General features: G+C 42.3%; 1 protein-coding gene across 7 annotated transcripts in view; it reads left to right on the top strand.

Annotated features, from left to right (window-relative positions):
• myo16 (myosin XVI) overlaps nucleotides 1–27,432 on the top strand; it is a 119,539-nt gene that overhangs the window by 40,757 nt on the left and 51,350 nt on the right. For all 7 annotated transcript variants that reach the window (XR_004334039.1, XM_032529125.1, XM_032529124.1 and 4 more), the window contains exons 5-8: nucleotides 20,590–20,698; nucleotides 22,905–23,029; nucleotides 23,137–23,262; nucleotides 26,473–26,548. Coding sequence is in view for 6 of the 7 variants with exons in the window: in XM_032529125.1 (XP_032385016.1) it covers nucleotides 20,590–20,698; nucleotides 22,905–23,029; nucleotides 23,137–23,262; nucleotides 26,473–26,548 (436 nt within the window). In the remaining variant the exon portion in view is untranslated. The remainder of the gene's footprint in view (nucleotides 1–20,589; nucleotides 20,699–22,904; nucleotides 23,030–23,136; nucleotides 23,263–26,472; nucleotides 26,549–27,432) is intronic.

Here is a 27,432-nt window from a genome sequence, read left to right as displayed (position 1 = left end):
TACAGCTTACTCTATCAACCCCAAACCCCTTTTTTAGTTTCCAGGGTTTGATGTTTTGATACTTAGGTTTATTTTTTGAGCTTTATACTACACACACGGGGTTGGTGTCCCCTTTGTCCTTTCCCTGTTTTATTTTGCCAGTTTGTGGTTTTTGAGGGGGGGACAACCCAAAGAAAGATAGGAGATTTTGAAAGGTTTTAAATTTTCCAAAAAAATTTCACATTTGCATGAAATTTTTGTTGTTTTTTTAAAATTTTGGTTTAGGATGAGCATTTCCCTTTTTTGGTATAACCCGAAAAAACACCAATGCTCTTCCTTCGAAGGGAAAAAATTTGCTTCAGTCAAGCCATTTTTTCCGTAGAGATGAAATTTCCTTCTTTGTATCCATCTTTTTCCCCCCCAAACTCCTCCCCACAGCCCCGTCCATTCCCCCAGTCATTCTGTTTTGGGGTTCTCTGCTGCAGCCATATCAAATTTGTAAGGGGAACCCCCCCAACAAATATAACGGGTTTGGGCTTTTTTGAATGAGAAAAGGGAAAACAGCCCAAAACCTCCCCCAAGGACCCCTTGAGGGGCAATTTTTTATCTTGTTTGGCCCCGGAAGGAATAGTGTGTAATTTTGTCAATCATTGTTTCCTACCCTCCATTTTTCCCGTTTTTCCCCCGCCCCGTCCCCCCTGCTTCTCTGCCCCTTGTTTTCCCTTTTCTCTATTTCCCTTGATTGAAAAGCAAAGTTTTTTTTGCTGACAAGAATTTTACCCACCCCTTGCGTTGGGGGAAAAAAGGGGGGGGTTGATGAGAAGCCGGGGGTACGTTGGGGCCCTTGTGCCCGGGTTTGGCCCCCCCCAGTGTCCCCCCAAAATTCTCTTTCCCCCGCCCCCAAAAAGCAGGGGGGGCCAAAAACCCCCTTTCAAAACCCCGTCCCCCTTTTTTAAAACCCATCTCCAAATTCTACCCTAAAGCTTTTCCCATTTCCGGGCCCTTTTGGTTAATTTTGGCCCTTTGAAAACCCTAGCGTGTTAACGGCCCCTTTTCAAAAGGGAACAGTGGGGTTGTTTTTTAGAAAATTTAAACTTTTCCCCAGGGTTTTTTTTTAGCTTCATGTGATTCCAAAAAAAATATTCCGGGTTTGTGATAGTTAATTTTGAAAAAACTAGCAACCTTTTACCTTTTCATAAATTTCCCCAAATTGCCCGGGGTAGGGGGTTTTGGTTTCAATACACACGATCGGGAAATTTTCAGATCTTACTTCTTCTAGTACTTAATTAGGGTTTCTAATTTTTTTTCTTGGGAAAAACTATGAAAAATTTTGGTCAGGGGATTGGACTTGCCCTAATTCGTTTCCCTTTTCCCCTTAAATGGAGTGCACATTGAGGGGAAAAAAGGGACTCTTAAGGACACCAATAAGTGGGCGGGTCTGAAAATGTTTCCCAAAATGCTTTTAAAATTGTTTTTTTTTTTTTAAAAAATATCTTTTTCTTTTTTTCTCGGTGTAATTTGGGTATTTTCCTGGGGTTTTTTTAAAACTTACACCGGGAACAGATGCAATGCTTAATTAACCCGGGAGACTTTTTTCCTTTCCAAAAGGTTATTTCTCATTTCATGAAACCCCTCCCCCAAAGGCTCGAAAATTAGGGAAAAATACTTTATGCAGCTATCAAAATTTTGGGACATTGTGTTTCCCTGCTTGGAAAGGGAATGGTGAAAGAAAAAACATCTCTTGTATAAAATCTTTGGGTAAGTTTGACTCTCGTTTGACTTTCCCCAATTACTGAGAGGCCGGGAAAAACAAACCCGGTTTAAAAACCCCTCAAAAAAATAAAACTTAATATTACTTTACCCATTCAATTTTACTGGGGAATTTGAGAAACAAAAAAACAACACGTACCCTCGTTTTGTTTTTGTACCCCTGAATGCAGATTTATTTTTAAATTAGTACGGGAGACACCCCCCAATATGAAAAAAAAATAAAAAACAAAAAAACCCCGCCTTTTGGGTTTTTAAAAATATTTCAACCGGGATGCACTTTTTTAGTTTATTTTCGTTCTTTTAGCAACTTGCTTTAAAGTTTCGTTGGCCCCTTTAAAATTTTTGGAGTCAAGGAAAAGAAAGAAAAACGGGGCCCCAAAAAATAGGCCACCAAAAATGTTTGGTAGAAGGGGGAACAGCCTACCCCCCCCTTCCTTTTCCTCAGCCCCGGGTTTTCAGTCCGCACAGAAGGGGATGACAGCGGGCCCCCCTTTTAAATCACAGAAAACCCCTTTCCCCCTTTAGCAACACCCCCCGCGCGCCCCTCCAAAACCCTCTTCCACCACCTCCGCTCCGGCCCCGGGTATCGACAAAAATGGGGCCGTCAACTCCCAAACGCGGGGGGGTTTTCCTTTTTTTCCCAAAGCAAAGCGGCTAGGTTTTTTTTTAGTCTAAGCAAACGAACGGTTAAGCCCCAAAAAAACCCACATTTGGGCCCGGGCAGAACCCCAATGCCGAAAGCTCTTTACCCTAATCAAAAAAAACAGTTCAAAAAGCCCCAACGTTTTTTAATCAAAATTGCAAGCTAGGCTATATGGGGGGACCCCCACTCTCGGCTTGACGGGGTTTCCCTCTTTTTTTTTTTATCCTCGGGGTCGTTCATTCTTCTTCTTCTCTCCTTTCCCCCCAAAACCCGGGAAAATAAAACTCTCCCAGGTCTCTAAAAAGGGAAAACAATTAACGTTTTTGGTTTTTTTTTTTCCCTCTGTAGAAAAAAACCCTTAAAAACCCCCCATTAAACATATTATTTGCAAATAAACGGGTCGGAAAAAAAAAATCCCTTATTTGTCTAAATAAATGTTAGGGATTTGAAAAACCAAAATAAAGGGTTCCCATTTATTAATAACTCAAAATTTTTAAAATGGAAAAAAACTAAAAAATAACTGACTTTCCCAGGTTTTTACACCCCCCCTCCCCAAATATAAGACAGGCCCTCATGACTTGGTGCTTAAAAAACCCAAAGGGCAAACAGGGCAAAAAACATTTTTAGGGGAGTTATTGATACACGGGGATTAATAGGGACTTTTTTTTAAAAAGGGGGAAAAGGAATACCCAATTAAAAGGGAACAAGAAAACAAATCTCCCCGTTTGGCCCTGCTAAGGATTTTGGATGCCTGGTTGTCTTTATTTTTTAAGCGACGGGGAGCCTTCTGACTTTTCCTGATTTTCGTCTAGTCCAGTTTAAAAGGTCTGGTTCTTAAGCAAAAAATTTTCACATCCAAAAAATTTTGGGGTTTTGGGTTTTTTCCTTGCTTTCCCCTTCCCCTCTTTTAGTCACTTCCCTTTGTCTCAGCAACTCGGGGGCCAATTTTAAAACTTTGGGCGGTTTCCACAATATCTTGCCCCACTTCGGGACTTATTGACTCGGGTTTGTCCAGTCATTTTTATTCCAAAAAGATCCGACCCGGGCCCCCTGAAGGGTTTTCGGGAATTTTTTCTCCCCTCTATTGGGGGGGGTTTCTGACACTGGTTCTCCCACACCCCCAATTTTCTTATTTTTCTGATCAGGACTCTTTTCATAAACCATGTCTGGTTTTGCCCCCTTCCCCAATTTTTGTTGGTGTTTGCTGTGCCCTTTTGCCCATCTCCTCCCTTCCTTCGTTTCCCTTCTTTCGCTCCTTCGGGGGACTCTCCTACTGGCCCGAAGGGGCAGCAACAAGGGGGCCTGGGAAGCACTGTTTTTTTCCCTTGGAAAATTTTGATTTCGATGGGCATTTAATAATTCCGCTACCATTTTCGGGTCTCAACGGAACCAGGGTAATTTGGGGGCATCGACTTTCCACTACATAAGGATTTGGGGCCCCGCGTCCCCCAAATTTATTTTTTTTTTTTCCCTTGAAACCCAGTTTCCCGTATAAAGACTCTTTTCCCCAGGAAATACTGGGAAGTAAGTACCCTTCTGGTCAATCTGCGTTTTAATTCCCTTGGGTTTGGGGGGCAGCAGGGGTTTTCTGCAGTTCATACCAGTTTTCAATTTCTTTCCTCATATCTGTAAAAATTTTTGGGGGTGGGTCACTTTTTTGTGGGGCATCGCTAGTTTTTCCAAAACCAAATCCCGGGCAATCTGCCTCACGCCCAAAAATTGGGTAGTGGGGCAAAAAACCCATGGCCTAAATTTGGATGCATTTGGTGGGCGGGGGAAAAAGGTGTCCATGTTTTGCCTCCATTTTTTTTTTTATTTTTGGCTCCGGGCCCCCAGCATGTTTAAAAAAGGCCCCTATTAAATCTCTAAGGCTGGGGAAAACCTTTGAGGGATGGGCGTGTTCTTAAATTTCTAAACCCCCAATTTGTATCAGAAAAACGGGTGAATTAGACGACTCCAAAACCCCTTTCCTTGATCATGGCATCCTTTTTGGGCCCAACCCGTATGGAAAAAGGGATTTCCCATTAAACTTTTTACCACCGTAGAAGATTTCTTTCTTTGGGGGAAAAGGGGGCCTGACGTAGGGTATAGGGTCAGCCCAAGGGACCAAGACTTTGTTCGGTTTTGCTTAAAACCCGGGTTTTCAATAGACAAAAACCCCATACACAAAAGGGTCAAAGGGCCCCATCCTTTGCATAGGAGCGAGGGAGCAACTTTGGGGTTAAAAGTCTTTCGCTTTAGGCCCCGCTCACAGGTTTTCCCTTAACCCTAAACATCAAAATTCAGGCGGGGGCCCAAAAATTCTATTTTTGTTTAGGCCATATGTTTTGTAAAGGGCCCAAATGCCAGAGTCATCATGTAGTGTTTTAATCACCACTCCCTGTACTTTTCCGGCAAGAAAGCGAGAAGGGCGGGTTTGCCAGGTGGACGGTTTACGCATACATGAATCCTTGTTTTGTCTTCAACCGATCCCCCCCTCTCCCAAACCAAAGGGGAAAAGGGTGCCTTGCTTATTAAAGTGTGTGGGGATCTCCATTTGAAAAGCTAACCCTACTTCGCCAAGGGCCCGGATTTCTTGTTGGCCCTTTTATAAACTCGGGAGGGCTTAAAAAAAGGCATCCCCCCTTTACACTCAGGTAAAAGGTTTTTAGTAGGGGGTGGGAAAACATTAAGAGAGTCCAGGGGGGTCCCAAAAACTTTTACCAGAACATGTTTTTTTTTTGTTTTTCACCACAGACATCCCGAACAGGCTCCAAAACCGGCTGCCCGGTAAAGTCTTTTTTCCAAATCCTTTTCCTTTGGGGTGGGGTTTTGGGTGGGCCCAAGGGGGAGGGGAAAGGGCTGCATCAATGTTTTTAGCACCAGAACTGTATTTAGAAGGGGAAATTTTTAAGTGGAACCCGGGAAAACCCGCGGTGACCCCTGGCATCTTTGCTTTGGGGACTTTAAAAGTAAGTTAAAGGGTTTTTATCCGTCTCACTTCAAAAAGTTGGCCCTACAGGTAATCTCCGTTTTTCCCCCCACCCCCACTTTAAAGGGCCCAAAAACTCTAGTTTGGGGAGGGGAATGTTGCTCCCGGGCGGGGAAAGGCTTCGACTTACAAGGCGTTTTCTTAACCCTTCTCCTTTGGGCCCCGATACAAAAAAAGCCACCAGACCGGGCTTGGGTAGCATCCACATGGCACATTTTTGGGATTTTTGGGGGTTTTGGGAAGGCCCAAAAGGGGCTTGGGTAAGCCTCTGCTTTAATTCCTGAAAAAAATGCTTCACAAATTTGGGGTCCCCCCCTACAACCAAAGGGGTTTTGACGGGTTTGAGAAGGGGATGCTTTCTTTCTTTTGGATTTCTTGGGAATGGTTTTGGGGAGCCGGAAACAGCTTTTTCAACGGATAACCACTTTGGGGGGGAATCCTTTACAAAGGTCTGTATTTTCCACAGAAAAAAAAGGAATTACCGCAAAAACACCGTAGTTTTGGGCTGGGCCATTTGGGTTTTCAGTTCTTTCTTCTTTGATTGTGGGAATCCATCTTTAAGTTAAAGTCCCCCATAATCAAAGGGTGGTAGACAAAAATTTCCAATTTCCCGGGGACAGTTTTTAGACCCTGGTCTTTGGCGGGCAAGCACCTTTTAAAAACCTTGCCTCGTGCTCTTCCAAATGTTGCTCAAAAACATAATAACAAACCCAAAAAACAAAACTTCCAGCAATTTATATCCCCCAAAGTTTGGTTTCCCTTAAACCCCTGGAAATTGTGGGAAAATCCTGTCACTCCCTTTGGAATTTTTTCAAACGATAGAAGGGCCCAAAAAGGGCAGATAAAGGGTTTTTTTTTCTTTGTCTCCCTTTATCCCGGTATTGGGTGGGGGCCCCTTCGTAGGTTTTAGCACACTAAACCCCTTGCTTCCCCAGACATGCCCGTGCATCTTCAACCTTTGGGACTGTATATGGTCAGGAAAAGTGGTCTGTTTTGTGTCCCTTTAAAATCCCCCCCACTTTCCCTTTCTTTTTCCCTTCTTTTTCCTAAACCCCCCAATGGGGGGAGGCGTAAAAGGGCTTCGGAGTTTGTGAGCCCAGCAGCTTTCATTGGGACAGATGCTGTCCAATGCCCCAAATACAGGGGGGCAGCCACGCGATCTCTCCGAAAAGGTTTTTTGGGTCAGTTTCAAATTTTATGTTGGGGGGGGTTTCTTTTTCAGCAGCCCAACTTTAAACCCCAGGGGGCAGAAAACATCCCTGCGTTTTATTTGTTTTCCCCTAATCTGTCCTTTTCCCCCCCTTTGGGGTGGCGAATCTCCAAAGTTTAAAAGGGGAACCCGGGTTGGGACTTTTCCCCTGGAACTATTTGGCTCTTTATTTAAAGAAAGAGAGGGCAAGAAAAACCCATGGGGAAAAGGTGAGCAAAAAGGGGTTCCCCTGGTCGTGATTTCCCCTTGGGAGAACATTCCGGGCCCAAGTGTCTTTTTTAGCCCCACCCCCGATGCCTGCAATTCTGGTCTTACCAAGAGCCTTCCGGGAAACCCCTTTTTTCCTCTGCAGGTTTATAGGTGAATCCCAAAATTGGCATGGTACCCTTCCCGCATTTTTTTTTTAAATTTGGCAGACCTGTCACCTTTGCCCACCCCTCCCGGGCGCAAAAAAAATAGGGTTTTTTTTTGTGAACCACACAGTTTCCCTTTTTGTTGCCCTCATCATAAAACAGGGGGACTCAAGCTCTTTGAAAAAAAAATTTTTGAAAGCGGGATAATGTGCATTGAGGTTTTAAAACCTTTCCCCCTCTTCTTTCTTCCCGCTCTTAAATAGTGTCCCCACGGTCCCTGTTTTGTACCCAACCCTTTTGGAAAAATTTCACCTTTCCCAAAATGGAGGGGACAAAACCCAAAACAAAGGGGATCAATGGCTCAGCCGTCCTAAAAGTCGCTTCCCAAAAAATAAACTTAATTGGGAAAAAAAGCCACGGGGGGTAACAGGGAAAAAACTAAAACCCCCTAATTTGGGAAAAAACTAATGGTTTTCAAGGCAGGTTTGCCAAAATAAACCTTTAGAAAGGGTCTGTACAGCAAGGGACTTGAAACCCATCTTTTGGCTTTTGCTAAATGCCTTTTTAAACTGTACTGGGAAGCAAGCATTGGGCCCCCTACCCTTCCGGGATAGGTCTTTCCTTTTTCGTCTGGACGATGCCCTTGGGTGGAACGTGTTTTCACCACCGGGTTGCACCGTTTCCTTGGTACCCGTGGTAAAATTTTTCCCGGGCTTCCTTTTCAGTTTTTTGAAGGGGCTTGGGGAAAATTCTTTAGGTTTTCCTTTTACCTTTTTTTCAATCCCCCCTTTTAATGTCCATCCCCCCCACATCTGGAAAAAATATCGGATCTTTCATCATCTTTTCCAAAACCCCTTTTTGGGGGGTTTTCCCTTACTCCGTTCTTGCCTTGCTGGGGGGTTTAGCCTTGGGGGTTTTTTGGGGGGCACCTTTGTTTTAAAATGGAGGAAGGGTTTGAAGTAATCATTTCGGCTTTTTAGAACTAAATTTTCTTTTTTCCAAATTGTTCCAATTCAGGGTTGACAGTTTTTTCAGAAGCAAACCTGGGAACGGGAAATAAAAAAGTGTTGCCCTCCTGTGTCTTACATCATTCCAGTCCCGAAACATGTCTTTTTCCCCCCTTAAACCCCTTTTTAAAAAAACCATTTGGAAAAAAAAAATAGGAAAGGGTCTCCCCAACTTGTGTGTCCCTACGGATTTAAAAAGGGGAAACTTTCTTGGCAATGCCCCCCTCCAAAAAATTGCTCAAAGCGTAGGTTTGGGTTCATTTTGGATAGCTCCCCCCCCCCTTTCCTTAACCCCACAGGTCCCTTTTTTAGCCTAAGCCCGGGAAAGGCCCGGAATTCCCCCCCTTCAAATTTTAAATGTGTTCTAAATTTTTTTGAAGGGCAAGGCCCCTTTAGTGGGGACCAAAAGCTGTTTTAAAGCCCTTTCATGTGTCGAATGAAATAGGGGGTTGGGGTTCTGCGCCCCTAAAAAAACCTCACTATGTAGCAAACAGGAAACCTTTTAACTTTTACTACCCCTTTTTTTTTCCCTTTACATTGTCACGCATTGCCATTCCTCCCAAAAAGGGTTGTCCCCTCTGCCCCCGCATCATATTCTTCTTCCCCAATGGGGGTTTGGTTTTTTCACCAAAAATGTGCGAAAACTTTCTGGAACTTTGGGTTAAAACAGGGCCCAGTGTTGATTTTTGCCAAAAACTGTTGCGTTAATCAATGCAGGTTTTATGTCAAAGGGAAATGTTTATAAAACCTTTAAAAAAAGGAAAGGGGCTTCCCTTTATGGGTTTAGAAAAGACAACAGTTTTGCTTCAAAATCTTCCCCCCCATCAAGCCCGGGAAACATGGATAGGCCCGGGGGCCCCCCCCTCCCCCGGAAGCCCAACCAAAATTTGGTAAGGTAATTTTTGGGGAATGTCAGTGGGGTGTCTGAATCAAACAAAATTTGTTTGGAACGTTCAAAAGGGAGTGATCAACTATTTTTTGTCCCTTTTCCCAAACTTTAACTGAAAAAAAGGGTTCAAGCAAGGTTTTATTTTTGAAAATCATTAACACACTCACTTTTTAAAAAAACTGCATTTTTCCCCAACTAAATGCTTCCTTTAAAACCAAGCTTCAAACTCAGCTATCCATTTTGTGTGCTCAAAAAAAACAAAAATGCAAAAATGTTAATTAAACGCTTAAAAATAGTTCCCCCGGGGGCCCAAAAAATTTAAAACCCGCCCCCAATACAAAAAATCAAATTGGGTTTAAAAATTAAAAAAAAAAAAAATTTCCCCCGGGCGAGCCCCCAAAAAAAGTAACCCTTCCCAAAGGGCTAATTGAATAATACTTTATGAAGCTTCAAAAAATGTTTTAAAAGGTATTAAACCCGCTTTGGAAGAAATTTGGGGGGAAAAAAAAACATCCCCAGTGTATAATTTCTGTCTAGGTAAGATATGACTCTCGTTATGACTTTAGCAATTACTGAGAGGCCAGGGAACAACCCTTTTTAATAACCTCAAAAAAATATAAATTAATACCTACATTACCCATTCCTTTTTTCGGGGAAAATTGGGGAAAAAAAACAAAAAACACTATCCTCGTTTTTATTTTTTATTCATGAAGGGGATTTAAATTTTTACATTGTACAGAACATTCCCCAAAAGAAATAAAAATAAACAAAAAACCCCGACCGTTTGGCTTTAAAAATTTAACCTGAGTGAAATCTTTAGTTTTGTTCGTTCTTTTGCAAGCTTGCATTAAGTTCGGTTTGGGGGCGCTTTAAAATTGGAGCTCATTAAAAGAAGAAAAAAAACGGGGCCCCCAAAACCTACCTCCCCGTTGTGTGTAGAAAAAAGGAACATTCCTACCGGTCCCTTTCAGCCCCCTTTCAGGTCCCCCAGAAGCCCATGGCAGCAGGCCGGGCCCCTTTTTCCCAGCAAAAAATTTGTGCAACACCTCCCGCGTCGACCCCCCCAAACCTCTTCCAGCCAGCCTCCGCTCCGGGCCTGTATGCAGAAGAAAAAAATGGGCGTCCAAAAACTCCAAAGCTGGCGGGGGTTTTTTTTTTTTCCACTAAACTAGCGGCCAGGTTTTTTTTTAGAAAACTAGCAACGGGGTTTAAATCCCACAAAAACCCCCTTGAACCCCCCCGTAACCCTGCCGCTAATGGTCGTAGCCTAAACAGGAAAAAAAGTTCCAGTCCCCGTATTTTAAGTTTCACCTTTGCAACTAGGTATAGGGTTGGGGCTCCCCCCTCTGCTTGAAGGGGTTTTTCTCTTTTTTTTTTTCTCCCCTGGGTTCAGGTTTTCTTCTTCTCCCCCTTCGCCAAACCCCGGAAAACAAAATCTCCCCGGGTTTAAATTTCTAAAAATAAAAACAATTTCGTTTTGGGGGGGTTTTTTTTTCCCCTTTTGTACTAATCAACCCGAAAAGGCATTCCCCATATTATTAAATGCCAAACACGGGCTAACAGAAAATAATACTTATTTGGCCCAATAATGTTAGGCCCCTTTGACATAAACCCATGAAGGGTGCATCTTTTTAATAATCACATATTTAAAATGAAAAACAACTACAAAAAACGGGCTTTAAAAGGTTTTTAAATTTCCCCCCACCAATATAAACATGCCCTCATGACTTGGGCTTTTTAAAAAAAGCAAAAAGGGGACAAACCCCAAATTTGGTGGGTTCTTGGATACCTGGGGAAATAGCAACCCAACTAGGTTTTTAACAGGAAAAACCTATCCCCCTTAAAAGAAAGAAAACAAATTAAAACCCCTTTAGGGTGCTAAGGGCCTTTTGGGGTTTTTGGTTGGTGGGCATTGTTTAAAAGGGCAGGGGGCTCTTCTGACTCTCTGAGTTTTGTCTAGTCCCCATTTCAATGTTGTTTTCCCTTAAAAAACAATTTTTTTACTCCCGAAAATTTGGGCTTTTGGGGTTTTTTCTTTTTCGTCCCACTTGTCCCTTTTTTGGGTCACTTCTCCTTTTTGGGCTCGCGACTTGGGCCCCTTTTCAACCATTGGCGGTTTTTTCCCCCAAAATCTTTCAAACATTCTGAAATGTATTGATTGGTTTTCCAGTAAATTTTTTTCCCTACAAGATCCCGATCCAGGCAAAAGGGTTCTGACTTTTTCATCCACTCTTTTTGGGGGTTTTGACAGCAGGTCATACCACCCCCAAAATTTTCTTTCTGAGTCATGTACTTTTTTTCATCCCCATCGTTTTTTTATTTTCCCCCTTCCCCCGTTTGTTGTCTGGGTTTGCTGTGCTTTTGTATCCCTCGCATTTTCCCTTCGTTTCTTTTTCTCCTCGGGGACTTCCACGGGCGCATGTCAGCAACAGGGGGCCAGGCATGTCGTCCTAGTGGCAAAAGTTATTTCGATGGAGCCTTAAAAATCCCCCATCTTCTGGTTCAAAAACCAAAACCCCTGGATTTTTTGGCTCTGATTTTCCCACACAAAGGGATTGGGGCCCACGATCCCCAATTTTTTTTCCCCTTGTAATCCCGTTTCCGATAAAGTCTTTCCCCAGGAAATAGCTCGAGTAACTTTTTTCGGTCTTTTGGGGCCTTTTGCTTGGGTTCGCTTGGCACAGGGGTTTCTCAGTTCATACCACCCTTTCAAGTCTTTCCCTTCTGACAATTTGAGGTGTCACTTGTTGTGTGCTTCGTAGATTTTCCCAAAACACAAACCAGGAAAATCTCGCCTCCTCCAAACATTAGGTGTAGGGCGAAACCCGGGGGCCTTTTGGAGTGCGGTAGGGGGGGAAAAAGGTGCCCAAATGTGTTGACCTTTTTTTCTTACTGTTTGGCCCCGGGGGTCCCCACATTTTAAAAAAGGTCCTTTAAATCTCTCGCGGGGACCCCCTTGAGGATGATAGGGCGTATTTTCTTGATTTCTAAAAACCCCCAAATGCCCCTAACTAAATTAGACGATCTAAAAATCCCTCCTTGATCACGGGCCCCCTTTTTGGGAAACCCGTGTGGACAAAGTATTTTCCCTTAAAAATTTTTTAGCCACCGTAGAATTTTTTGGGTTTTTTTTGGAAAAGGCTGAGGTAGGTGTATAGTGATCATAATGACCAGCATTTTCTGTTTTGCTTAAATCCGGTTCAATAGACAAAAATCCATCACAAAGGGTCAAATGGCCCCACCTTTGCATGAGCGGGGACAACTTTCTGGGAAAAGTCTTTGTTTTATCCCCCGTAAAAGGATTTCAGACCTAAACATCAACTTATGGTGGCCCAAAAAATTTCTTTTTTGGCCCATATTTTTTTGTCAAGGCCCAAATGACCAATCTCATGTATGATTTCATCACCATCTCCCTTACTTTTCCCGGCAAACAAGCTGAGAAGGGAGGGTTTCCGGGGTGGACTGGTGACCCATACATACTCCTGTTTTGTCTTAAACCCGACCCCCACTCTCTAGAAGCGAGGAAAAAAGGGTTTGCCTTGTTTTATTACGGGGGTGTGGCATCTCCTTTCAAAGGGAAACCATTTTTCGCCAAGGATTTCTTTTTTGAGCATTTAAGCTCTGTGGGACTTAAAAAAGGGCCCCCTTGCCTGGGTGGGGACAGGTTCTAGGCTTGTAAAATAGCTGTAAGAAGTCCTAGGTGGTCAACGCTCACCAAAACGTTTTTTTCTGTTTATCCCACAGACCTGCACTGGCTCTAAAACCCCGGGCTGCATTTGTTTTTTCCATCCTGCCCTTGGGCTGGTGTATGGGTGGGGACGAGGGGAAGGCGTCCCTCAATTTTGGCCCCAAATTTGTATTGAGCAAATTGTAAGTGGACAATGAGCAAGCCACGTGACCCGTGGCATCTACTTGGCAGCGTCAACACAAATTTAAGGTTGATCCTTTTCTCATTTCAAATTTCCCTACGGGAAATCATGGTTTGCCACCCCCCCATTTCAGGCCAAAACCTATTTTATGGCGGGTAATTTTGCTGGGGAGGGGGAAAGGGGCTTCGTTTCAAGGCGACGGGTTTTAAACCCCTTTCCTTGGTCCTATACAACACGCCCCTGACCTTCTTGGCTACTCCCTTTAGCACTTTGGCAGTTGTGGGTTTTGCAAAGGCCAACACGGGAGCTTGGGTAAGCCTTGTTTTCAGTTCCTGAAAGTCTTCCATTTGTGTCCCCTACCCCCAAATGGTTTGAGGGGTTTAGAGGGGTGATGTCTCTTTCTTTTTTTTGGATTTTTTGGGGGGGCGGGGGTACCCGCAACGGGGGTTCAAGGATCCCCTTGGGAAACCCTTCCCCAAAGCGTCTGGGTTCCACAAACCCAAAGGATAAACCCAAAGCAGTCACTTTTTTGGTCTGGCCTGGGGGTACAGTTCTGTCTTTTTTGGATCTGGGGTACCCCATCTTGAGAGATTATATGTCCACATAAGCCCAGGGGTAGAAAAAAGGGCTTTTCCCCGGGGACAGTTTGAACCCTCGGTCTTTAGGCGGTCGACCTTTAACACCTTTGCCTCGTGCTTTCAGTTTCCCCAACACTAAGTCACAAAAATAAGTTCCCAATTAAACCCCCAAACATTTTTTCCCCTTTCCGGGGAAAAGTTGGGAGTCCTGCATCCCTGTGCATCCTTTCAAACGATAAACCCAAACTGGCAAAAAAGGCTTTTTTCTTTTGTTGCTTCTCCGGGGCACTTGGTAGATCCTTCGTGGCTAAACACAACCACTTGCTTCCCTCAGACATCCCAGTGCATTTCAATCCGGGCACGTACCGGGGCAGAATATGCTCTTTTTGTTCCTAGTACCCCACATCCTTTTTTTCCTTCTTCTTCCTCCCACCAAAATGGGCAGGCAAAGGGACTTCGTGGTCAGGTGATCCCAGCAGTTTTATGGTGAAGAGCTTCAATCCTCCCCACAGGTGGCGCCGACGCATCTCCCCAATGTTGTGCTCGGCATTTAAGTGTGGTGGTTTTTACAGCGGGCCACCAAACTATGGGCAAAAAAACATCACGCTTCTTTATTTTCCCCACTAATTTTCCCTTTTCCTCCTTGGGGACTGGCGAATTCCAAATTTAAAAGGGAAAAAAAGGGGTGATTTTTTCCAGCTGACCTCTTTGACTCTTTATTAAAAATGGAGGGCAAGACACTAGGGAAACGGTAAAATGGCTTCCTCGGGTCATGTGATTTTCTTCAGACACTTTCCGCCAGGTGTCTTCTAACTCAACCAAATCCCCGGCATTCGGCTTCCAAGACCCCTTTCCCGGGAAACCTTTGGGTTTCCCTCGCAGGTTATAGTGAACCCCAAATATCGGATTACTCGCTTTTTTTGAATTTGGCGACCTGCCCCACTTACTCCCCCTCCGGGCCAAATATGGGTTTTAAAATTTTTTGTGTGAACCACACAGTTCCTCCTTGTTGTCCTCATTCAGGGGGGAGTTTTAAACTCTTTGAAAACCTTCTGAAAGCGGGATGAAAGTGCATTGAGGTTAAGACTTTTCTCCTCTTCTTTTTTTTACAGCTTTAAGTAGTCGTCTCACGGTCTTTTTTTTGTACCAACAAATTTGGAAACTTCACCTTTTTAAACTGGACGGGACAAACCAACAAGGGCCTCAAAGGTCTCAGTCTCCTACTCCTTCCAAAAAAATCCCTTAAGTGACAATAGCCATCGGGGAATCAAAAAACTAAACCCTTGCAAAAAACTAAGGGTGTCAATGGCAGGGGTTTACGTATCTTTGAGAAAGGATCTGTACCGGGGACTTGAACCCCTATCGGTAGGGCTTTTTGCATAAATCCTTTAATCTGTACTGGTCGCAGAGCTGGCCCCACTAACCTTCGGGGAAGGGGCTTTCCTTTCTCTTGGGTCGGCACTTGGTGGAAATTTTTCACCACCGGGGTCCAGGGTTTTTACTGGGACCCGGGTTTTTTACCGACTTTCCTTTTCATTTGATGAGGCCTTTTTGACTTCTGGGTTTTTTCCCTTTACAATCCCCTTTTAATGTCCTCCCCCCAATCTGAACAAAAAACTTGGACTTTCTCATCATTTCAACCTTTTTAGGGTTTTATTACTCCCGTAAACTTGCCCGCTGGGGATTTAGCCTTGGGTTTGGGTGTCAGCCTGTTTTCAAATGTAGCAGCTTTGAAGCTAATATTTTGGCTTTCTGCACTAATTCTTTTTTTCCTTTTTTCCCAATTTTTAAATTTACAGTTGTTTCAGAAGCACCGGGAACGGGAGTCAGTGTTAGACATACTGTGCCCTTTACTATTCCTATCTGAAGCATGTCTTCTTCCTCCTTTCCTCTTTTTAACAACCCCGAAATGGAGGGCTGCAATTGTGTGTCCATACGGATAGAAGGGGAAAAATGTCTTGTGGCAATGCCCCTCCAATCTTCAAACTTGTTTATCTTTTTGGATAGCCCACCCCCCTTTTTGTACCCAGTGTGCGTTTACTGCCAACAAGAAGGGAAACCTTTTTTCCCCCCAAATTGAAAATTGTGTCTAAATTTTTCAGAAGGTCAATGGCTTCCCCTGGTACCAAAAACTGTTTCCAAAACTTCATGTAGTCGAATGAAGTCACTGGGGTTTTGCGCCCAGAAAACCCCCATGTCCAAGGACCTTTCGACTTTTTTATATCCTTTTTTTTCTTCACTTGTCACTGCATGCCATTTCCCCCACCCCCGCATTGCTGCTCTCCCACGCTATATTCTTCTTCCCCACTGGGGTGGTTTTACACCCGAAATGTGCGAACTTTCTGTAAATTTGGGGACAGAGGCAAGTGTTGCATTTTCGACCAAGAATGATTGCTTAAACAATGCGTGTTTATTTAAAAGGGGAAGTGTTGGTAACCCTTTTAAAATCGTCAGGACTTCCCTTTATGTTTAGAAAAAAAATTTAGCTTAATCTTCCCCCATCAAGACCCGGGGGAACATGGAACCGGGCCACCCCCCCAGGAAGCCAAAAGATCGGTAATTTTTTGATAATGTCATGGAGCTAATCCAAAAAAACAAAAAGTGTCTTGGGCTGTTCAAAGGGAGTGATCAAATATTTTTAGTCTTTTAAGACTTTTAAATAGATCAAAAGTTCAAAACAGATATATTTTTGACATCATACAAAATACTTAAAAAAAACTGCTTTTCACAAGCTAACCGTTCCTTTTCCCAAGTTCAAACTCGCAGTACCTTTTTTGTGCTCAAACAAACTGAAGCCAAATGTTATTACACAGCTTTAAAAAGTCCCCTGCTAAAGTGTCAATCTTTCCCCCAATAAAACATAAATGGGTTTCTTAAAAAAAAGAATCCCGGAAGGCCCCCAAAAAAGTAACCCTCTCACCCCAAAAGGGTCGTAATTGAATAAACTTTTTGCGCAAACCTTTGACTGTTATTTCCTGCTTTGGGAAAAAGGGTGAAAAAACATCTCAGTGTATAATAATCTGTTAGGGGAAAATTGATCTGTTAGACTTTGCAAACGAAGGCCGGGGAAAAAACCCTGGTTTAAAAACCTCAAAGAAAATCATTAAACTCTAATTTCCCCTTCAAATTTTCTGGGGAAAAGAAACAAAAACAACACGTATCTCGTTTGATTTTGTATTTATGAAGCGTTTAGTTCCATTGTACAGAGACCCCCCAATATGAAAAAAAAAATAAAAAACAGAAAAACCCGACCCTTTGGTCTTTAAAAATTTCAACCCGAGTGCCTCTTTGTTTTGTTTGTTCTTTTGCAAACTTGCATTAGTTTTGTTGGGGCCTTAAGTTGGAGCTCGAAAGAGAAAGAAAAACGAGGGCCATGGGCCCCTCCAAAATTTTTGTAGAAAGAAAATTTCCTACCGCGTCTCTTCAGCCCCTTCTCCGCCAAAACGTGAGCAGCAGGCCGCCCTTGTCACACAAAAATTTTTTTGTAGCAAAAACCCCCGGGACCTCCCAAACCCCCTTCCCCACCCCCCTCCCTTTCCCGGATCAGACAAAAGTGGCCGTCACTTCCAACGCGGGGTTCCTTTTTTCCACTAAACTAGCGGCTAGCGTTTTTTTATAGCTAGCTACGAACGGGTTAAATCCCAAAAACCCCATTCCGGCAGTAACAAGCCCCAATGCTCGTACCTCCGGAAAAAAAGTTCACAGTCCCACGTATTTTAAATCACATTTTCAAGCTAGGGTTAGGGTTTGGGCTCCACCTCTGCTTTAGGGTTTTTTCTCTTTTTTTTTTTCTCCTCTTTCGTTTATTCTTCTTTTCCTCCTTTGCCAACCGGAAATCAAACCCCCCGGTCCTCAAAATAAAAAATTCTTGTTTTTTGTTTTTTTTTTCCCTGTATAACAAACCTTTAAACTCTTTACATATTTTTAACTGCCCCAATACGTCGAAAAGAAAAAATACTTATTTGTCTCAAAAATGTTATGCACTTGACATAAACCAAAAAAGGGGTTTCATCTTTTAATAACAAATTTAAAGAGAACAACACAAAATAAAGACTTTTCCGGGTTTCTAAGTTCAAACCCAGTGGGGAAAAGGTAATGTGAAAACTTTCCAGCTTGTAAAAGAGATTTAAAAGTTTTAAAAACCTTTTGGGCCTTTGAAGTCAAACGAAAATTAAAAGCACTGCAAACCCCGCTGCCTCCCTTCACACCATTGAATTTCTGGGGGTTTTGTACACCTCTCCTCTAGCTGGGTTCATCAAGAAATTGTTGAACATTCCTGTGGTCTATAATGACATGTATAACTGCTTTAATTGAAGTCCCAAACTTTCAAAGTAAAAGAAAAATGAATGGAAGATTTCATCATTTCTAGTAAAAAAGAGAAAACTATTGATTTTGATCCAAATGGGAGTAAATGTTTGATGTTGTTGTGAAGGATTGCCCTCAACTTAGTGTGATTGAGTTGCAATACAGTATGTTGTCTTATCCTTGCATTAGTAGCTGCATCATGGTCAGTGTGAAAGAACAACAAGAAATGCTTTATAGTGATTTAGAAAAAGTTAGATTATTGCTGTTTTTCCCACAGACTTTTGTTAACAACACATCGCCACTCTAATACACCATGCAGCAGTCAAAATAAAGCTGACTTTGACTTTGACTGCTGCATGGTGTATTACATGTGAGCAGATGTGTGCAATCAGTTGAGAATGATAAGGCCATTGCTCAATTACTTCTGGTATATTTCTTTGTCACAGCTCCTTGATAATGAAGTCTGATGTTCCATTACACTGGATTACATTTTTTAGGAAAAGTTTAGGTTCTTATTTTAAACCTTCATACACATTCGATTTTAGATAGGAAAGTAAAAAAAAAATCTATCTCTGAATACAACAGTATAGATTTAAAGAAATACAAAATGGCAACTCTTTGCTTTGGATGAATTCGGTTTTGCTGTGATAGTGTCACTGCCACCTGCACTGCCCCACGGAAAGCTTTCAGCACATATTTGCTAGTTGTTATTCATTATGTGGCAGTCACTGCATATTACAGCTGCCATTATGAACCACAGGCAGTGTATAACAGATTTCCAACTCCGAATTGTCCAAGAAGGATTCCTCATATTGTGGTGGGGAGCGTGTCGGGGTCAGAAGTCAACTTGTCAACCCCTCCCAGCCTGTGTGGCTGCATGCAGACTTGTTTACATCTGTCAGCACATATCATTTGAGCTCAAACACAAGATTAATGTCTCTGGTTCAATGGCTCACACATCATGCTTCCTTCATTATAGTCTGTGTCTGCTGGTTTGGGACTTATACTTTGTGTGCCATCAAAAGGAACTTTGGATAAATTAATATTATAGTGACCCTTTTTTGTTATTGTTGTCAAATTATGTACAAGACTCAGGACGGCAAATACAGCATTTTTGCAGTTAGCACATTTTTCACAGTACAAGTATTTATGTTGTTTATTGGCTTGCAATTGTTTTAAAGGACCATTTATTACTTCCTGGTGTAAAATGTGAGTGTGTTTTGTATGTTTCACATTTGTACAGAAAAATTCTTAAAAACAACTTGTACATTTCGAGGTTTGTCCAGCTGTGTTTTGTACAGCTGTGAGGGAAGGTGGTCAGTGGTATAGAATGGCCTCCTGACAGATAGAGCAAGATATATCTGTCTGTCAGCAGATACCTCTATCCAGCCCGCTGCCAGACCCCTATTGGCTTTTATTGGACCGTGAAGTGAATTGTCTGGGTTAGCACACCCCTTTACTACCCACTATGCAGCGCACAAACTTACGTGTTAACAGAAGCACCCTGAGTAGAGCTGTCAGGTTTATGACGACATTGATTACCGTTTGGGGGCAAAGCACAAATCTAAGGAATATAGATGGAGCAATCCAAATTTGACATTAGAAGCTAAGGGAGGATAGGGAGAGTGTGTGTGTGTGTGTGTGTGTGTGTGTGTGTGTGTGTGTGTGTGTGTGTGTGTGTGTGCGTGCGTGTCAGAGTAGAGGGGGCAAAATAATATCCCCTCTCTGACTCACCCATCTCACCCCTTGCATTTTAAGCTGTGTTAGACGTTGCGATAGAGGTTTCTTGTTTCTCATGAATAGTCTGAAGCAGCAGATGATTTTTTTTTTTTTATGTTAATTAATTCTTTGTTAACCCCTGACGAACCCTCATAATTGAGCTAAAACAGCTCCCACTAGAACACACATATGGATGCACAATGAAACTGCAAAGCTCACCAGAATATTATCCTCTGATAACTGGAATTGAAAGCCTTGTGCTGCCTTTATTGCACTGTAATTGTTCTGCATTTCTTAAAAGAAATATCTGCAAGACATCTTTCATTACTGTCTGATTTATAAATCAATTAACAGTTGCAAGTTTGCTCTGAGGGTTTCAGGCTCCTTGTGGTTTTCAGAGCACTGAGGTTAACAGCTCTTGTGTTGTCCTGTCAACTGGCCCCCTCCTTGCATTTTCGGCCCTCCCTTTTTTCCCTTTTCCCTACCCCCTAAGTCCGCTAAGTCTGCCTAAAGACTAGGTCATAACTCTTTTTGCCGCACTGCATCTTGGTCGTTAGAATTCTATTAGCTGTAAATATTCAATAAGCATCCTCAATTAGAGTCCCCTGTGTCTGTTATCAGACCTGGTCCGGCTTCAATCGTTACACCGGCTTGTCTTTTATGGTTAGGTCAAACAACAGGAAGTGATTTATGGCTGGATGCTGACAATTCCCACTTGAAAGGATATATGTTACTTTTAGTACCCAAACCCGAAGAGGGGATGATAAAAATAAAAAAGGACAGAAGGAAGTCCACATCAATATATATTGCATGGGTTTTACACATTTCTGCTCTAATGGTAAAGCATTGCAGTGTTTTTACAAATAATGAGTGCAGTAGAGAAACAATCGATCAAAACCATATTGTGACTAACGACTGTGCTGTTCAACTGTCATTGAAGGAGCCCTAGGGAATGCCTCCCATGTTATCTCATGCTATAAAAGAACACTGCTCTGGCAGGGTCCATGTTGAGCACACACACATTAATCTTGTCACACACGCTCACCCCCGATGAACCCAGGTTACGGTTACCTTCTTCCTTGCTCTTTACTGCCCCCACCCCCCATGCAGTTATTTAATGAGTTCTTTCATTCACAGTATTGTCTGTTAATGTCTCCATAGTTCTTCTCAGATATATGCCTCTGGGAAGGCCAGATAATTGCGCTCACTTTATCACTGATTCAAGTCTGATGAATTACCCCGGCTAAAACTCAGTTTGTATGTGTCTTCTCTCTTTCTCTCCCATGTGCGTGGAAGGCCGGGGTGAATGTTTTGCTACAGGACGTCAACGGAAACATTCCTCTGGATTACGCCTCAGAGGGAACTGAGACCAGCTACATCATCCGAAAACACCTGGAGGAAAATGGTAAAGCTCTGTGCTCTTCTTATTTGTTTTGCGTAACATTAACATTTCACAATTTCATTCACCATGAGCTTCATCAACAGTTTGACTCAATGAAATACGATTGCTTATTTCCATAGCGTTACTGCCCTTTCAAAAAGGAAAGAAGTAAATAGGTTATGTTCTTTATTCATGATTTGAAGGTGTAATGCTCGCAGTTAAACGGTGGGTGTTTTGTGTGTGTATGTCTGTGAAGGTGAAGTACACCCACAGTCCTCACAATGTTGGATTGTGATTGGGGCAGTGGTCTCCCACAGAGAAAGGAGAAGGTCAACACAAGAGCTGCAAACAACGGAGATAAAAGCACAAGAGAGTTGGAGGCACACAGAGACAAACGTGGTGGAGGCACAGGCATAGAGTGACAGAGGGAGAGTCAGGGAAAAGTGCCAGAGAAATACGGAGAGGCATGCAGAGAAAGGGGAACAGGAATCACGCTGACAAAGCTTGACCGAATAAGATATAGACAATGATGGAGGGTCTTCCCTCATCCATCTGCCATTGGCCACGAGTTCACATGACAAATGCAAGCTTCTGACTGCAGACAGCTAACTCATTGAAGCTCAAAAAACCCTACACACACACACACACACACACACACACACACACACACACACACACACACACACACACACAGAATTTTTTTAGACTTTTCTCTGCTTCTGTCTGCCAGCCCCCGTGGTGATCTCTCCCTTCTGCCTATTGTCAGCTCCCCCGATTCCAAACCCCCATCACGCTGGGTTTTGCCGCCATGAAGCACACTCTTACTCAACACAGGCACAGACTTGCCTCTGTTGCTATAGCAACTTGCCTGTACACTCTCTATCCCCATCAAGTTTGTGTGTTTGCGGGAGAAAGACAGACAGTCCATGTGTCTCTACTTCACGGAGAAGTAGAAATTCAATTTTTTCTTGTTATTGTCACTTGTTTTTTAATGTTATACTGGATTCCTCCAAGTATTGACACTGTAGAGAGTATGATTTATCTTCTTTTACGGTAATGCTCTTGTGAACATGTTTTAAAAGCTGCACACCATGTGACTCTCATTTATTTGCACTGACAAACTTATTGATTGGCTAATCCAACCAGTCTACTTGGAAAAGGCTCATTAGTTATTGCCCTAGAGCTTATCCATGTAAAATATAGATTGATTGCTAACCAATCAATTCTATTGCAGCAGCCAAGTCAGATTCACTGTGTGTATATGATTATGGAGCAGTGCATTGATCTTCAAGTCTGGGATAGATGCCCTTGTGCCGGCCCAGGAGACAGGCTACAGTGACCTTGAACTGTTGAGGTCAGGTACTGGAGATCTGTATGAGTATTGGATGACCATAAGATTTTATTGAAGTGTCATTCGGTTACTTGATCTGCCATGCTTTGGTTTTAGCACAAAAGGATTTCCTGTGTTCCGTTGGTTTGTGTCTGTCAGTGCTGTACACACAGTCAGCATCCTCCCTAAAATTGCATACTTTAGTTCTGTTGTAATTCAGCACTGACACTGCACAATCGCTACCAGAGAACATTGTACTGAACTCAAACCAAATCCTGTTGAAAAAATTTAGTTTTGCAAAAACTGTGGAATCTTTCAGTGCAAATCATGTCAGAACATTGCACTTGAATCTTATCCATGTCTTCATATTACAAAAGTCAACAACATCACTAGTTTGTTCTAAACATTTGAATTTTGTGTATGAGGTTCAAAGGAATAGCCCGACATTTTTGGAAATACGCATTTTTGCTTACTTGCTAAGAGTTAGATAAGATTATTGAGACCATTGATACCGGGAAGTCACTGCTCCTGGCCATGAAAAAGTCCGGAACTTAGTGCGCCGTAATACCGCAAATTATATGTTTTACACTTTGGTTATTGTATGGATTAAATAAACAAGATGTAACTTGTTAATTAGCTAGACTTGGAGGTGTAGACTGATTTCCTTTGGACAGAGCCAGACTAGCTGTTTCATCGGTTAACAGTCTTTATGCTAAGTTCCGCTAACCATCTCTAGTCCTCAGCTTTATTTTTAACGCACAGATATGACAGTGCTATTCATATTTTCATCTAACGTTTTGGCATGAAAGTGAATGAGTATTTTCACAAAATGTCAAACTATTCCTTCAGACATGCCAGCTAAAGGCTTTCTGTAATGTGTGTCTCGATTGTGTTTTTTAGGTGTGGATGTGTCATCCATGCACTCCATGAAGATGCAGAGACCCAGCACGATGCTGTCTGACGTTAGACAGCTTGTAGCTACAGGGGGAAGTCTCAACCAGTCCAATGAAGACGGTGTCACTCTGGTAAGTAAGGTCACATGTTTGTTTGTGTGTATGAGTTGAACTTTTCTTTGTCTCTCTTTGACTCTGGTCATGTTTTGTTCACTTTCTCTTTTTCTGTCTCTCTGAAGCTCCACATAGCATGCGCCAGTGGTTATAGAGAGGTTGTGTCTGTGTTGTTGGAGAATGGGACGGACCCTAATCCTGCTGACAATAACTTCTGGACCCCTCTTCACCTGGCTGCTAAATACGGACAGGTAGTTGCTCAACACCATGTCAGAATGTTTTTGACATTAATGAAGTAGTCTCCTAATTTCTCCTCATCTAGCTATATTGATCCAATGTGATTTCAGTCATTAATGAAATTGAGGAAATAACAAGGAAATTATTGCTGGATGGATTGCTCTTCAGGTAGTTGCCTCCAGTTACTCTGCACACACACTGATAAACTGCTCTTTTTGGGCCTATTGATCAGAAACCGTCAAACTGCTGGCATAGAGCAGCACTGCACATGCATTTGTTACAGCATTTTAGATTAACAGTTTAATGGTCGCTCTTAAAGGAAAAGAGATTGATTTCCGGATGGGGCGGAGGTAATCTACTGGAGCAATGAGATCTGGTGGTTTGGGAGGGTTCCAACAATGAAGGAAGGAAAGTGATCATGTTCACATCTTGCTGACCCACCTGGATATTTAATTACATTTATGGCTGTGTGCTTGGGCTGCTGACAAAGAGAATTTATTCCTTTGGTATTTAGAGTTGCTTTCTACTTCTTTAGTTCATTTACCCTCAAGCCACGTGTTTTAAAAATTCTTTCTTTTGCTGTGTTACCTTTCAGTCTTTCTCTGTTACTTTTATACAGATTAGCTGCCTTTTGTTTTCTTTCTTTTCCTTGTTTTTGTTAGTTGAAAGAATTATTAAGTCAGTAGATCTAAATGTACAAATTTTCCACATAACAATCTTCTAAATGGAATAATAACCTCCCTAGATTTTAAGACTTTGTGTTTGTGTGTGTGTGTGTGTGTGTGTGTGTGTGTGTAATATGTAAGTGCATCTGACTTAAGAGTGGCAGTCTAGGTGATTGGAGACTTGAGTGTGTGTGTGTGTGTGTGTGTGTGTAATATGTAAGTGCATCTGACTTAAGAGTGGCAGCTAGGTGATTGGAGACTTGAGTGTGTGTGTGTGTGTGTGTGTGTGTTGGTGTGTGTGGTGTGTGTGTGTGTGTGTGTGTGTGTGTGGTGTGTGTGTGTGTGATATGTAAGTGCATCGGACTTAAGAGTGGCAGTCTAGGTGATTGGAGAATCGATTAAGATTTTGCAGTGCTAAATCACCTTAGCCATCATCTCTTTACTGGTGCCAGTGCTGTGCATCCTGCATACCAATTACTGCCTGAGCCTTCTTAACACTTACTTCCTGTCACCAGTCCCTTAAAATGACAGTGACATGTCAGTAATGGAGGACATTGTGGGTTCAAGATGTGTGTATGTATACAGCCAACTAAATTACTGGTCCCAATAAGATGAGGTTTTGCTGATATGAGGCAGACGTAAACTGTTGCCTGGAAACTTGCTTGCAACCCTAATACTAGCTGGTATGTGAAACCCAAAGGCCCCATTCTGCAGGGTGGCACATACAGAACAATGACTCTTTAAGAAGATACATGACCCTATTACTGCAACTAATTAAGCTTCCCTCTCTCAGTCTTGTGATAAGATTCAGGCTCCAGCCGTCCTTGGTTTATAAGTTAAAGCTTTTTAAGATGTGTTCTCTTGAGAGAAGAATTCATATAATTTTTGCGTGTGGATTTTTCAAACAAAAATGACAGGATGTAAAAATACAGCCCTACTGGGATTGGATTCATTTATTCAGTTTTAGAACTAAGGTACAGGTGGCGATAGTTTAATTTTCTAAAGTACTTTATTGTTAATCTCAAAATTAATTTTTAGCACTGACAAATATTAAGAAAAAGAACATTTAGCCTCTTACCAGAAACCTTTTTCTGTCCTTATGAATCAGCTATGAGGTTGGTCTGTCCTAATTTATCCCAATGTAAGGACATTTTCCTGAACATCGTGGCCCATTGAAGAGTTCAGATCCTGTGGTGCCACTGACGTGTTGTCTGTATTTATAGGGTGTGAGTGCAGCTGACAGGGTTTGTGGGCAGTAGAGATGCTGTAGACTCTTAGCCAAACAGCTGTTGACGTGGGTCAGGGCCAAATGCTGAATGTGCTGAGTCACTCTCTTCCATACTGTAGAAGATGTCTCATTTGCTGTAGTACAAAAACGTTCCGCTACTTTGGAACGTTCCTCCAGAGCCACAAAAGACATTACACAAGTGTTTTTTTCTTAAAGGCTGAGTAGTGCTGTTGAATAAAATAAAAAGTGCCCCTTTGTTGTTTTTATAATGTAGGTTTGGTTTTACTGAAGCGTGTGGGAAGCCTTTTTTGATGCGGGAAACAGCTGAGAATCAGTTTTTAGTTTTTACCAGCTGAATTAATAATATAGTTACTTGTTGTTTAATACACTCTGGATCAGTTAACTACAAAGAAGTGGAAATATTTGAGGTGTTCTGATATACAACTTCAATGAAAAACATGCTCAGTCCTAACAGTGCTTGTTGCATTTCAGCTAAATGTAGGGAAAACTAAAAAGTAGGAGGAGATGTGTTAGGTTCATCATGTTCCTGGAATGTTACCCCGGAATTTGTTCTGGTTGACTCTGGTTGTGTTTAATTATCAGCCACACTCTTAATTTCATTTTCGAACCAATACCTTTCTATTTAATGAGCTGCTGTTTCTGGGTCATGTCATCTTTCATACATTACCAAGAAATAATAAAGAAGATTCTTGTCTATTATCATTAAATTGAGTAGACTTCAGATACTTCAGCACAAATTGTACCCTAATCACAAATCACTATTCACAGATCACATTCTTCATTCAATGCAGCTGACACTCCACAGAGTCAAAGAAGAGTGGTGACAGAAAGAATGCAAAGAGAAGATGGAGTGATGAGAAAGAAAGAAGAACAAGTCTGACTAAGCGCTTGTATGAGCTTAGGCTAAAAGAAAAACCTAGACAGAACAATAGAGGACAGAGGGGGCGGCCATCATATGTCACTCACTGTGTGTAGAAATGAGGGTAGACAACTATGGGGTGCTTCCACTGTAACATGTGGTGGAAGATACACTCATTATTAAAAGATCTCCTCAGTTAGGGCCTACACTTGTATAGACCTGTCATGTGTGACATGCACTGTTTGTATCATCTTGTCAGTGTTTGAATTCTAGGCCTGTGTCCCCGTATACCCTACATTTACATATGCAGTATACATCTGCACTGTAGCAATACAGGTGGAAATAACCACCTTGTCTCCTGAAAAAATATCCGCTATGAAATGTTTTTTTGTTCTTGCATGATGTTTTGGTTTTATCTAATGAAAATGGATGTGTGTGTTTTCGCTTACAGACAAGCATCGTTAGCCAGCTCCTGAGGCACAGAGCAAACCCAACTCTGTTGAACTGCAACCAAGACAAGCCCTCGGGTAACATATTCAGGCATTGACACAAATACACAGGTGTGCACGTACACACACAAGTATCGCTGCGCGACTGGGCAAATGTGCTTTAGGAAGCAAGAGTTAAGAAACAAAGAAATGGATTTTGACTTATTCATCTGTAAATGCATCATTAATCACTATATATGATATAGAACACAGGCTCACACACACACACACACACACACACACACACACAGTGAATGAGGCTCCGTCATAATCAGTCTCTACTGAGTTATCTGTACACATCTGTGAGAGAAACTCATTTAAATAATAAAAGAAAACATGAACACCTTTTCCTCATGCATGTATATGCCCACATTCCTGCCAACACAGAGGGCGGCCGGTAATGCAACTTGAAACGCTGTAAACAGATTGGAAACATCTCATTAGTTTCTAGCCAGGCTTGTATGTCAAATACTGAAATGTTAGTGTAAATGAAATGTCCTTTACCTTAAAGATTAGCCATTTTGGGGCTGATGTTGCTTGGTGTCATGCTATTCCATTGGTGAATAGTTAGAAATGATAATACTCCAAGACAATTGGCAGTGGGTCAACAAAGGCAGAGAAGATTAGCGGACTGGCAGCCGAAAAAATTGGGCTTTGCAAATGTTTTATGAGAAAAGAAAGGCATTCAGCAGATATGTAAAGCCTCAAATACACACAATATTTTCTGAAGAGAAACACTGGCTATAAACATAACTGTAAACTTTAAGTATTTGACATCTCTTCTTTTTCTCAGTTAATACGCACACACACACACACACACACACACACACACACACACACACACACACACAACACACACACACACACAGTTCCCCGCATCCTGAACAGAACCGTTATAAAACCATTCACTGAACCAGGTTGCT

This window comes from Etheostoma spectabile, chromosome 11 (assembly GCF_008692095.1).
Source record: "Etheostoma spectabile isolate EspeVRDwgs_2016 chromosome 11, UIUC_Espe_1.0, whole genome shotgun sequence".
Classification (NCBI taxonomy): Eukaryota; Metazoa; Chordata; class Actinopteri; order Perciformes; family Percidae; genus Etheostoma; species Etheostoma spectabile.
This window is presented reverse-complemented; position numbering and strand designations above follow the sequence as displayed.